The sequence below is a fragment of the Fundulus heteroclitus genome, chromosome 17 (assembly GCF_011125445.2).
Source record: "Fundulus heteroclitus isolate FHET01 chromosome 17, MU-UCD_Fhet_4.1, whole genome shotgun sequence".
Classification (NCBI taxonomy): Eukaryota; Metazoa; Chordata; class Actinopteri; order Cyprinodontiformes; family Fundulidae; genus Fundulus; species Fundulus heteroclitus.
This window is the reverse complement of record NC_046377.1, coordinates 10180675-10194310: the sequence shown is the minus strand read 5'-3', so window position 1 is coordinate 10194310 and position 13636 is coordinate 10180675. Positions and strand designations below refer to the sequence as shown.

The window sequence follows — 13636 nt, the reverse complement described above, 5'->3', positions numbered from 1 at the left end:
CATCCATTGAATTTAGGTATGGACTTTGACAAAGCTTTTCGAACATATCAATGTGATTTCTGTAAAACATTTAATTGTAGCGCTGGTTGTATATTTAAAGTTCTTGATCAGATGGTGTTTGAACATTTATCTGAACCTCAAGCTTATTATTAACTGTATGCATTGTCCATTTACCTGCTGAAGAAAAGTGTCCCAACAGGACGATACTGCCACAACCATGTGTCTTTAATAGGATCCGTTTTGGGTGATGTGCAGATTAAATTTTCCACTAAACATGGTGCTATGCATGGCAGCCAAAAAGTTGCTACTGAGTCTTATCTCCTTTACACCATGTCGGTGACTTTAGAATTATTTTTTAAGGTAAAGGTGGTATGGGTAAGAATTGCATGCCACACTTTTCAGATTATTATTATTTTTTTTATTCTAGTAAAGAATTAAGCACAACTTTGTATTGGATGTATACTTTTATTAAGGTTTTTCAATGCTCTCATGTGACTTCTGAAGGAAAGTAAGAGAACCTCATTTATTGTGCATTACAGCTAGATGATGTAAACCAATCTCAAACTTGAGTATTTGCAAGAGCTGTTTTGTACAAACAAGGAGCAGCATGTACTTTGTCTAATGGGGCTAAAGAGTGCATGACATAATATCAGTTAAAACGCTACCTAAACTTATCCAAACTACTGAATCCCAGACACGGCGAAGATTTTTTTCTTTGAAAATAAATAAAAAAAATTTTTTGTATTTTATAGAAAGAAAAACTACTAGAAAAAAAAACCTTAAAAGGCTGTTTTACTGTCAGAATAAAGACTTCACGACAACTGGGGAGTCATGAAGTCATACTGGGGGATCTGTTTTTTATGCTTTCTGGTGACATCTATATGGTAATGCATGATTTACAAGCTGATATGTAAGAGCTTTATGAAATGTTTTTGAAGTTTACATTTTCAATCGAGTTTTCCCAAAAGTAATTCAATGAATATTTTAACAATATAATTAAATAATGCTAAGAACAAGCAAAGAACAAGAGAGGCTCTTACTTTAGGAATGTCATCACAATGTTTTATCAGGGCTGATAAAACTGAGGCCACAGGAGCTGCTTTATGGATCCCCTGCTGGTAGGTTATTTTATTACAAAGAACAAAAGCATAGACAGCTGTTGTTGTCTCACTCTTTTGGGCTGATTAAAGATTTTCTTTGCCCATTTATAAAAAAAATAAATGAAGTATTTGTATCAACTACTTGTTTCAGGCATCAGTAGAACTATTTAAAAAACCTGGTGAGTTTTCCACTACTCCAAACATTGGCTGAGTAACTAAACTGATTTACTGTCAAAGTTATACTTTTTTTTTTTTTACTTTTAAACCTTACCTTAACTTTAAATCTCAGACCTGTTATCTAACCTATGGAATTAAGTGGGGATCTGGTGGAATTAAAACAGGGCACATAAGGGCTAATTCATCAAAATTAACTGTTCAGTTAATTTAATTGCATAGTAAAAACTATGCAATCATTCTGTTTGTACAAGCAAACACCTCAGAATAAACCGATGTAGACTGATGTTTACAGTTAAAGAGATTAATCTCTCTCCCATAGACGTATTCAGGCAAAGCTTATTAGCACATTTTCTTGTGCAAAGACTGCTTTAAGAACAGACATACAGATGTAGCCGCGCCGTGAGTGATTTTGCCAGATAAAGCAAAATGGTTACCTCTTGCTTTGCAGGAGACATAGAATAACAAGTCCCCCTTATTAAAGACACCTGGAGCAGAGCAGGAGACACATCTCACACGGAGACAAAAGGAGAAATTCACAGAAGAAAAAAAAACGAAGCAAGAGCTAACAGACAAGAGAGAAATAAATTGGGCTTCTATCCACTGCATCCAGCAAAGTAATGATGAAGCCCATACAGAGAGGTAGTTGGAGAGAGAACGCATCCTGTGGTTTGAGTTTCCAGCAAGCAGGGAGAGGAAACACACACTTGCACATTTACACCACACAACCTTTCACATGTCTGCAGGGTGCAGGAGAAGCGATATGAAGCCAAAATTCTCGGCATGGTAGCGTGACCTTTTTCAAAACAATACTTCCCTGCTCAGTGATGGTAAAGGATCCATCTCACCATTTCTTTCGTTTCATCTCCCACATTCTTATTCTTTCGCAGCTACCCTTCATGCTATCCTTTGAGCTTGAAACCTTCCATTTCAGCTGGGTTTCCTTCCCATGTACCTTTTTGCCTTCTTTAACATTTGATTTCTTTCTGCCTGTTGGGATTATGAGTTTTGTTGGGTATTCAGAGGAGTGTTTTGGCCAGGACCAGTGTGAAGGCCACACTATCAAGTGACCAAACATTCTTTGTCCCACAGTCACAAAACATATCTTGCACAAGGATGCTGGAATATGAAAAGGCAACTTTCCAAATAATAGAAGAGGACATCTTTTTTTTTTTAAGACACCCCAACATCGTCATGTTATGGCTTCTGCACTCAGGACCTTACATTTGACAATATAAAAGTTTAAAGTCTTGTGTAGTCACTTCCGAGATACAGAAGCACTACTACTATTAGACAGGCTTGATAACTGCAGAAACTGTAGAATTAAGAAATCACCTAAATAAAACCCGCCTGTCAGGGTGCAGTTTTGCATGCTGCACCCTGAGCATTTCCTTGCTCCTTCTTCTCCAGCGCAGCCCTGATTAGACTGTGATCAGTCACACCTGTCAGGCTGCAATCAACCACGGACTCGCTCCACCTGCTCACCCTGCTATAAAAACCTACCTCAGTTTGTTCTTCATTGCCGGATCATTATCAGTCTCCACTTACAGAATGTCTGTCAGCCAAGAACCCTCTCTGCTTCGCTACTGGATTTCCTGCTACCCCAGTGCTCCAAGTAAGCTCTCTGCTTTGCTGCTAGATCTCCTGCTACCCCAGTGATCCAAGTAAGCTCCATGTGTTGCTGCTGGGTTTACTGCAGCCCCCGTGTCTCTAGAACTCTCTCTGCTGCCCTGCTGGATTTACTGCAGTCCCTGTGTTCTAAGGACTCTCTCCTGCTGTTCTCTTGATTCTCCTGCAACCCCAAGTCCAAAGAACTCTCTCCACTGCACCTCTGGTTCAACAGCAGATCCTGCACCTCCATGAAATCTTCCAAGACACCGCCTGGTAGCAAAGTAAAATAAAAGATCTCAAATGGCAACACATTGTTCCCTAATCTACAGAAATTAAAGGACCAAAAACAAAGCCATTGAAACATTAGTCTGGGAAGGGTTACAAAGTCATAATGCTTTAAGACACCAGTGAGCTGCAATTTAGAAAACGTGGAAGGGTGCTGAACCTTACAAGAAGTGGCTATCCTTCTAAAATTAGTGAAAGAGGGGCGTGTCGTTGGCTCCTCACAATCACTACTGAGCATTTTTCTTATGGATAAATCTTATATATTCAAGTGCACTCTCACAAACACCCACAGATGCTTACAGATTTACTTCTATGCATTAGTTGTCACTAAATTAAATGGCTTGTACTTGTATAGCACTTTAACTAGTCCGATAACCCCAAAGCACTTTACACTACAGTCATTCACCCAAGGTTAGTTGTGTTAGTAGCCACAGCTGCCCTGGGGCAGACTGACAGGAGCTATACATCGGTGCCGCCGGGCCCTCTGACCACCGCCAGCAGGTATTTTGGGTAAGTGTCTTGCCCAAGGACAAAACGACAGACGTTTGAAGCGGGGGATTGAACTGGCAACCCGCCAATTGCAGGATGAACTCCCTAGCTCCTGCACCACTGTCGCCCTTTTAACACTTGTATTAAACAATACTCCATATTTTACAATGATGTTATCAAAGGGGTTGGCTGTTTGTACCTGCAATGCTTTTTCTGTTGTTCTATATCTCTTTCTTCAGGTGTAGAAGCAGACTCCGAGGATGTTATGTTGTACTCTGTCATCTTTTCCCCCTTTTAACATTTTGCCTCATCTTTTTGCTCTTCCTTTCTCTTAACCTTCAGTTTCTGTGTCAATTGAACATGAAATAATCTCAAACTAATATCCAATAAAGTTTTTTGCATATATATCAAGCGGAGCACTATAGCAAAATCAATAATGCTCCACATGTGAAAGTAAATCTGTTGGGCTCTCTGACATTAAGACAGCAATTTTTAGTGCTACACAGCCAGACGGGACATGTTAATAAAAAAGCGAAAATTAATTACACATTCAGGCGATCACAAAAGACATTAGACCCACACCTAAAGCAATGCAGGCCTCTCTCACCTTGGTTAATGTCAGAGCATGAGAAAAAGTCTTGTTAAAAATAGCATTCATGACAGCTTTCCATATCAGCTGAATAATTCTAAGAACTTCAGAGGTTTCCAAGGTTACAGTTACTTTCTTAGTTCCTTCAGGCATGTCTAAAGTCAAATGGATGCAAAGAAAATATATGAAAAACAACACAAAGGCTTAGAAAATACAGAAATTCCATACCAACAGTTATGCAGGGACATAAGATAATGAAAAAGAGAACAGCGGCCTAGTCAAAAGCCCAGACTTATGCCTAATCGAGGTGCAGTGACCCTAAACAGGTTGCTTATGCAAGAAAACCCTCCAATATTGCTGAATTCAAACAATTTTGCTAACAAGATGCAAACATTACTCTCCAGAGATGTAAGACTCATCACCAGTTATGACAAGAGCTTGATCACAGATATTGTTGACAAGCTTTTTTCACATAAGGCCAGGCGCATTTATACATTTTCATTTGCCTATAATTTACACCATCATCACACTGTATCTTGTATTGATGCTGGTTATATTTGCCTAATATCAAAATGTGTTTGATGGTGTGAAATATGTAAGGGAGCCAATTATTTTTTCATGGGACTGTGTAAGGAAGCATTTCAGAGGGCATACTAACCCAAACTATGCCCTTCTGACAGATGAACTAATGACCAAGTACCACAGCTACAAATGCATCAATTATTTTAGATTATGAAATGAATCAATATCCAAGTTTTTCTGTCCTTTTTTTCCTTCCAACTTTATTGTACCCATATTTCCCCTCCCCTTTATCTGAAAACAAACTTATCCACTTGGTAGAGCTCTCCTCATTAAAGCCCCATCAGCAAGTCACATCATTACCTGTTTACTCTTTTCACTCCTCTCTCCTCCTTCTCTTCTGCTCTCTCTGTTAGCTAGCCAGCTGCCACACACTCCAGAGGATATTCCAATTAGACACAACACACAGAGACGTGCAAATGTGCGGCACTGGAAATTCCAATTAAATCCAACACACCACACAAACACACTTTACCACAGATGCACATGGAGTTGCTGGTGGACATGCTAATTAGCGGTGCAAATATGGCTTGGACGCGTTTCGGACGCTCCAGTGAGACACGGCGAATAACGTACACAAAAACACACACACACGTAAATTCAGATGAGTCCTTATAAGGTCGTGAAAGCACACACAAAAGACTGCACACACAGGCACACCCCTCTGTAGCCGTGATACATCAGCACCCATACATGGTAAAAAACCAAGAAATGACATAGAAAGTCAGAAGCTCACTCTGTCATTCACAATCAGTGGCTTAAAGGTTACAGAAGCTGCGAGCAGCAATAATGTGACCCGTTTGAAGCCATTAACTGGAAGAAGCTTCCGTGTCAGCAAAGCAAACAAGTGACCTTATTGTCTGGTTATACTCGTCCGACCTTATTGTGTGAATGTAGGGTCATGAGAACGAGCACTGTGACTCAAGAAAAAAAAAAAGATAGAAAAAAATGTATTCACCTCAAACTTCCTGCAATAATAGCTACCCCAAAACACACTGGATTATTTGGTAAAATGCTAAACAGAGCAAGAGGGAAAAATACAGCGAAAAGTTTGATTTCCCAGATATGTGATTGGACTGGATCTCTTTGATGTGCGCTTTTTTTTCCACATGACTAAGACTGGCACACTCTTTGAAAGGAAAACGGGCTCAGTCGTGTAAAACGGAGAAATGAAAATTGCCTGACTGACACAGTAAAACAAGGAGAGATAAGGGTCGACATCTAATTTTAGTCAAAAAGAAAGACATTGGAAAAATAGGAATTACATAAATATTTTTGAAAATAAAGTTCAATGTAATTTATTACGATATGTGAAAGACCAGCACAAGGTATGACAAAAAGTTTAAAGCGGAAGAAAAATGATGCATGGTTTTTAAAAACTGTGGCATGCGTCTGTGTTCAGACTGCTAACCCTAATACCTCTAAATAACAGTGTAACTGATTGCTACCAGAAGTCACCTAATTAACATGTTAAGTCAAATGTATGTTATTTAATTTTAGACATAATTAGAAAACAAATAGTATAGCAGAGAACAAGGGACACAGCAGAGAGGTCAGAGGAATCTAATGACACGACAACCATGTATTGTGGACTTCACAAATCTGCCCTTTATGAAAGAGCAGCAAACAAGAGAGCCATTGTTGAAAGAAGGCCATAGAAGAAGTCCTGTGTGCAGTTTGAAACAAGGCATGTAGTGGGAAACAGCAAATGTGGAAAAACATGCTCTGGTCAGACGAGGCCAATGTTGACTAATTTGGTCTTCATACAAAATGCTGTGTGTAGGAAAAACTATACTGCGTATTACATATCTTCTTAGTGAAACATGATAGTGGCAGCATCATGCCAAGGTGATTTTTTTTTTCCATGGATGAGTAAACAGATTTGAGTTAATGGGATTAGATGGATTAACATATGGAAAGACGACCTTTAAGAAGATATGAAAACCTTCAGATGAAGTTCACCTGCCAGCAAGACAACAACTCTACATGTACAGCCATCATCACCAACATACCAGAATACATGGCTGAATTCTCTCATCAGCATGTCATTAAATGAGCCACTAATCTGATTTATGTGATTTATGCTAGAGAAGGGATGCATCTTAAAGTTGCAGGATAGTAACTCTCAGGACTGAATTAGAATTGCCAATTTAAAGGCCATAAAATATCAAATTAAGAATGTGTGGCAAGACTACAAATGTTAACATATGTTGTTACTCAATATGCAAGGTTGGAGACATACTCAAAAAGACTAGAAACTGCAAATGTATACCCCACCATATATCACCTTCCTTCCACTAAATAATGTACTGCTTTATGTTGGTTCCCACTATTCCAGCACAGTTCAACTGGTATGAACACTTTTGAGGGGCACTGTAGAAATGAATGGACCAAGCATGACAACTGTGTTTAAGTTGAAGGGTATCTCAAAGACCCATTTGTGCCATCAAAAATATTCCTGCAAATTATCTGACTGGTCAAATATCTTGCATGCTTTGGATGTGTCCCTGTTCAAGCACACTATGAAGAATAACAGAAGCCTGGCAATCTCCCATTGATTTAAGTGTGTGCCAACGGAAATACCAACAAACATGAGGACAGTGGGCCCCTAGGCCCAGGAATGGGGAACCTTGCCCCTACCCATGTTTCAGAAGTAGCTTTGAGTATACAATCATGCTATCATCAGCATACATGATATCACACAAGACCAGTGAAACGCCTAGTGCTGCCAACCTATTTATAACCGGCAGTTATGTGCACCAGTTTACTTGCTTCTAAAGTATGCACACATTTACTTTACAAAAGCATATGTGTTCAATATTGTGAAGCAGAACAAATGACAGGTGCAATCAAGGACATTCCATGAATCTCAATGGAGTATATGAAGTGTTTTATTGTTAAAGCCAGAGCAGTCACACTATCGAGGAATAGAATCAATAACACACTGCAGCACAAGATTCAGTAACATATAACAGCTTGCTATGTGTGAGTTGTTATAAATCACATTAGCTGTATTGACATTTGCTGCGTGTTTGTGAGTTTCTGTGGCTGCCTCTTAAACTATGGAGTTAAATTGGTTAAGTAAGCCTTGGAGAAATCCAATATGTATTGTGTGTCTCTTCTTTTCATTTTAGGTGCATAAAGAAAGCTCCAAGGAACGGGTATGTGCATGTGAATGTATATGAATATGTGATACAGTGTTTGTATGAAGCAGTTTGGGCTTTGAATTGTAGGATGAATCCTTTTACAGCGGCTCACACTTTTTATGTTATAACTTGATTCCAAGTAAGCCAATTCAGTAACATAATGTAAGGTTTAAACACAGCAGTGTGTTGACAGATCACAGAAAATTACAAACCTGTGGCTGTGAACAACACCCTGTCTATAGCTGCATGCACACGCTCCCTTTATTCATAAAGCTTCCCTCCTCAATTCGCAATATAATTTAGGGATTTATCATTTGTTCCAAGAACTGGAATATTGTGTATATGACTACTATATATGTTCACTAATTGTGGCTATAGATTTTCAGATAATTTTCTTTGTCTTCAGACTTTAATTCAGCTACTACTGAAGCTTATTGCGAATTCATTCATCCTCTATCCATGTATTTTCTTCACTGGGAGGTCTGTGTTCATAGAAATGCCAGGCATAAGAAAATGCTACCGCGATTACTGACTAAAAACTACTGGTATGGCTTTCATTAAAACAAAAAAGCAGACAGGTTTGTCTATGGTTGTGTTAAGCCACATGGGAAGATGGTATCCATCTTCCCATGTGGCTTTGGTAACTGTGATCATTAAAAAAGACATTTGAACTGTTGGTTTTATATTATTCAGTTATCCATCTACTCTTGCATAGAACCAGCTTACAATTTTTGTCTAGTTTTTAAACTAGGGTTTGTGGTAAAGCTCACTTCCACGGTAACTTTAGTTATCCCAGGTTTTTTTCTATTGTTATTCTGGCCTTACCCTGCTACTCTCAATTTTTTTTTTTTTTGAAAAAACACTGGTTTAAACTTTGTTTTCAATATATGGTACACCTGGCTCACTGCTTCTGTGTTTAGTTCTGTCTCATTCCTTGATGGTATCATCAACTGAGCCAAATCTCTGTTTCTAATTTGTTTGTATTTCCAAAAAGATAGTACCATTAAGGCGCGCTGGTGGTGCAGCGGGTAGCCTTGATAGCGTCGACCTGGGTTCGACTCCGACCCGCGGTCCTTTTGCCGCATGTCTCTCCCTCTCTTCCACCCCCTTCCTTATAGCCTACTGTGTTAAAAAACGACCCACTAGAGCCGTGAAAAATCTCAAAAAAAAAAAAAAAAAAAGATAGTACCATTGGGTCATTGCTCTTGCATTCAGTGGAGAATCAGTATTTAGATCTATTTATCAATAGAGCAACTGGTGCTATTACCTTTGTGAAGTCTTTGTTTTTCATTCCCATGGAAAGTACAACTGGCTCAGTTGTTCATTTATTAGCTGTGTGTCTTTCAAAGGCAAGTCATACATGGAACTACTGCTGCCATTAGCTTATGATGCTTTCGATTTCTCTTTTGCACTGGGAGCATCTATGGTCAAGTGCCTCTGTATAGCTGTCTCTTTCCTTGATGGATTCAGTTGCAGAGTTTTTCATCAACTTTATTGTAAATTAGTAAGAGTATATGTTAAGTACAGTGGTGTCTCTGGCATGATATGTTAAGTGGGGCACAAAAACTCAACACCTATTAGGAGCAACTAGTTTTTTTGTGATGCATATAACCTGACTTTGATCAATTTTAAATGAAACAGAAATTAACATATACCAACGCACTGGAAATGCCATTAGCTAAATATAATACAATTTTTATACATAACATTACAAATAAAGGCTCACTAATAATGCTAATTTATTGAACAGAAAATATTCACATCAATTTATTTATGAGCCAACAAGGGTAACCAACACTAGATTAATATTTGCTTTTAGTTTCCATTTTTCTATGTTTTACTCTGTTTACATTTTCCTACATTTTATTCCAACTGTTTTTTTACTTGCTTTTATTCTGTTGTTATTTTCCAATGATTTAATTGTGTAAAGCACTTAATAATCACAAAGACAAAAAACTAAATATACAAATAATAAAAAAACAATGTACTATACTTTAGAAATATATCAAGAAAAATAATGTTTTAATATGAATGTATTTATCTAATTTTTAAATACAGTGAGTCAAGATTCCTAAGACAATGTAAGAACAAAGGAAGTTCAATGCAAAGTTGAGCTGAAACTTATGCCCGTAAAATCACATGCCTGTGGGATGACCATGATTGGCATAAACAGGGACAGTTCCTTTTGTGATGAATAGAAAATTTGATTAGTAATTTAAAGTTCATATAGCTACAACTTTTTTCATCAAAATTATTTTTCAAAAATAGTTGATCCACAAAATGTCTAGTTTGGTGCAGAATAAAAATATACATTTTCCTAAAAAATATATTGTATATAAATAATTGTTTTAGACATTTTGAAGTGTCCAAAATATATAAATATTTACTTCTGGTACGATGCCAATAAAGACATGAAAGGATTCTGCACCAATAGGAACAGTAGGTTGAAGTCACGTGAGATGGAGCTCAGGCTTTGCCAGGAAGTAGTAGCTATATGATAAATGTCTTCTTCTGAGTGTTATGTTTCTCAGATTCTAGCGGAACAAAAAAGAAGCAAAATGGGGGTCAAGTGTTGGTGCTGAGTTAAAGAAGCAGGGGCCTCAAGAAGCCACACAGAGGTAGCCGCTTTCTTTCTCGACAGGTAAGTTAAATGTTTGTTAATGATGAAACTTTCCACTTACTCCCGAAGAATCACAGAAGAGTGGCTGAAGTTCATTTATGGGGACTTTACTGAAGAGTTTCCTTAAACGTGGGGGAATTCAAGTTGTGGTTTTCAAACAAATTGATTTTGAAAAAAAAACTTCTATACCAACAAGGAAGGTGACAACCACAACGCTGTCATTACCTGTAAGTTTATTTAATTTCTAAATGCTGTCAAATGTAAGGAAGGTGTGTTTGTAACTAAATAAATCCGGTTGACTGAGACCAAACCGCTGCCAGTGGCATGATTTTCCTTTGGTGATGGGGGAAGTCAAGAGCAGACCTGAACAAGAAGCTAGTGACCTGAACAAGAAGCTTAGAACTCGAGTTATGTGCCTTACTTGTACTAGTTAAAAAAATGGCACAGCAGCATTTTGTACCAGCTGGAGACATGAGAGGGAGGCCTGGCTACCTCCAATTAAGAGTTACAATAATCAAGATGTGAGTTGATAAAAACATGTACCCCTGTTTCTAGACATCAAGACAGGAGGGTCTTCATTTTGGACAGCTACCTCCACCAAAAGAAAGAAGACTTTACCCTAGCCTTGACATTTGAGTCACATTTTAGGCTTGGGTTCATTTTTACACTTAAACTATTGACGTTGAGTTTTTCACGAGGGGCCATCTGGCTCCCCATCACATGCGGAGCCAGATGGTTTCATACTGGTAACCAGTTTCTCTAGAGAGAAAAGGGAAATAGGCTCCAAGTAGTCCAACACGGTGGAGCAGGGAACCAAGATGAATGGATCATGGGAAGGAGAAATACAGTACCTAGTATTAACAACCATGTCTAAGAAGAAATTAAAAAACCTAAGTTCTCTGGAAGCTTTGAGAGGAACAGGCTAATGAGCATTAAAAGCAGTGTTAATTGTGAGCGTAACAATGATATCAGAATATTTTGCTCTAGCAGTTTTTCACAGCTCCTTGATAATACCAACTCTCTCAGTATCTCTAAATATTTCTGCAGTTTATCCTTTTCCACTAGAAATTAGTAGTTAAGGGCTTTTTTCAGCTTTGTCCCTTTACCTGACATTTACAAGCCATTGACAGTGCTATTGCAGCCATTGCCTTTGTGTACAATATTTGTCTTTGCAGTTGAGAGTACAACATGTCCATTAATGTGTGCAGCTCCTTTTCTGAATGGAGCCTGTGATGCAATAATTGCTGCCACGAGCACACATAGCCATGAAAAGTACCCCTTGCTCAGCTTTTATTGTTTCTGTCTCTTTCTTTTCCTTTCAACACCCAGCTGGTCGCAGCAGATGGCCTCTCATACTGAGCATGGTTCTGCTAAAGGTTTCTTCTTAAAAGGGAGTTGTTCCTTTCCACATTCCCTGTGTGCTTGTAAAGGAACCCTAACCCTAACACAGATAGCCAAATACGTCATCCTTTACAAGAAAGTGTTATGACTCAAAGCAATTAGCTAATCTTTCTCAGCTAAGTATTTGCCAATTGGTAATAAACTGAAGTATATAATTGGATCTGAATGCGCTTGTATAATTAGGTTGTAGTGAAATGAATCAGAGAAATGTGAACCAAAGGGATTTTTGTTTAATGTCATAATAAATAATTCTGTTCTTATCTATAGATGAGTAACAGTGTAAATATAATGTACACTCAATCAAGCAGATATCTTTGTTCAAAAAACTGAACTAAAATTGTAAAAGTATAATAAAATACATTCACTAGATTTTTCACACTCATATCATCAAGTTTGGAATAAACAATGCTGCTCACTCAGTAGTGGGCTCAGTAGTTAGTAAATCTGTTAAACCGAACATGTATGTTCAGTTAGTCACTGACTTCACTAAGTTACATTTTACAGCCATCATATTTGCATAAATAGTTCGAATTAATTATGTCTTTGCTAAATCCCTATTAAAAACTGGAATGCAGGCTTATGTCCAGTTAATCAGCAGTCAGAAAATCCTCTTATACCCACAAGTGGTTAAGATGTTGATTCCAAGCCAGTAATATTGCTTAAGCTAATTGCTGCATCTGCTAAAAATCAAGATTTGGGGGATTTTATCTCAAAGGTTGAAAATTGGAATTAAAGACATGTTTTACTACAGCTGCAACTTGCTAGTGTATTACTTTAAAAAAAACGATTCCAGTAAAATCATTACAGTTAAAAAGACACAAAGGTGACATAAGAAAAGTGTTTTGACCAGCCATATGGTGATCTCAATAATGGGGATCAGTTTCTATGTTCTCAAGAGAAATCTTCAGTCTGGTGTTGATCCATCCATTAACCACACCTACGTATCCTCATTGGGGCTGGTGCCAATCTGCAGCAGTAGGTCAGTGAAAGATGGTGGTACATTCTGAATAAATTTTAGGTCTACACACACACACACACACACACACACACAGAGACACGTATAAACAGGGTAAACAAGAAAAAAGAAAAAAAACATGCATAGAGACCCTAGACAACGATTCAGTACCAGGACCTGCTTGCTGCAAAGCAACAGAGCTATTGCTGTGCAGCCCCAAGTCTAGTGTCTCATATTCAAATAATAAAGTAGAGCATACTCACTCTTTCTGCAGATTGTGATGTGCCAAAGAAGATGGGGATGAATGCCAGCCAGATGATACACGTGGTGTACATGGTAAATCCGATGGGCTTGGCCTCGTTGAAGGTTTCAGGTACGCCCCGTGTCTTAATGGCATAAACTGTGCACGTCACCATGAGCAGAATTGAGTAACCCAAAGAGCAGATGAGAGACAGGTCTGAGATGTCACATTTGAGGACACCACGGGCCGCCATGGGATCCTGGGTCCGCTGCTCTCCATAGTCCACTACAGTGTGGGGAGGGTCCACAGCGAACCAGACGAAAACGCCAAGAAGCTGAACCGAGATCAGGGAGAATGTAATGACGAGCTGTGAGGCAGGAGAGATGAACCTGCAGAAAAAGAAAAAAAAAAAAACCTTAAAAGTGTATGGTAAATAAAGAAACACA

The 13636-nt window shown here is 38.4% G+C and overlaps 1 protein-coding gene across 1 annotated transcript in view; it reads right to left on the bottom strand.

Annotated features, from left to right (window-relative positions):
* grm8a (glutamate receptor, metabotropic 8a) overlaps positions 1–13636 on the bottom strand; it is a 354028-nt gene that overhangs the window by 21385 nt on the left and 319007 nt on the right. The window contains exon 12 of the mRNA XM_021320621.2: positions 13213–13579. Within this exon, the coding sequence (XP_021176296.2) occupies positions 13213–13579 (367 nt within the window). The remainder of the gene's footprint in view (positions 1–13212; positions 13580–13636) is intronic.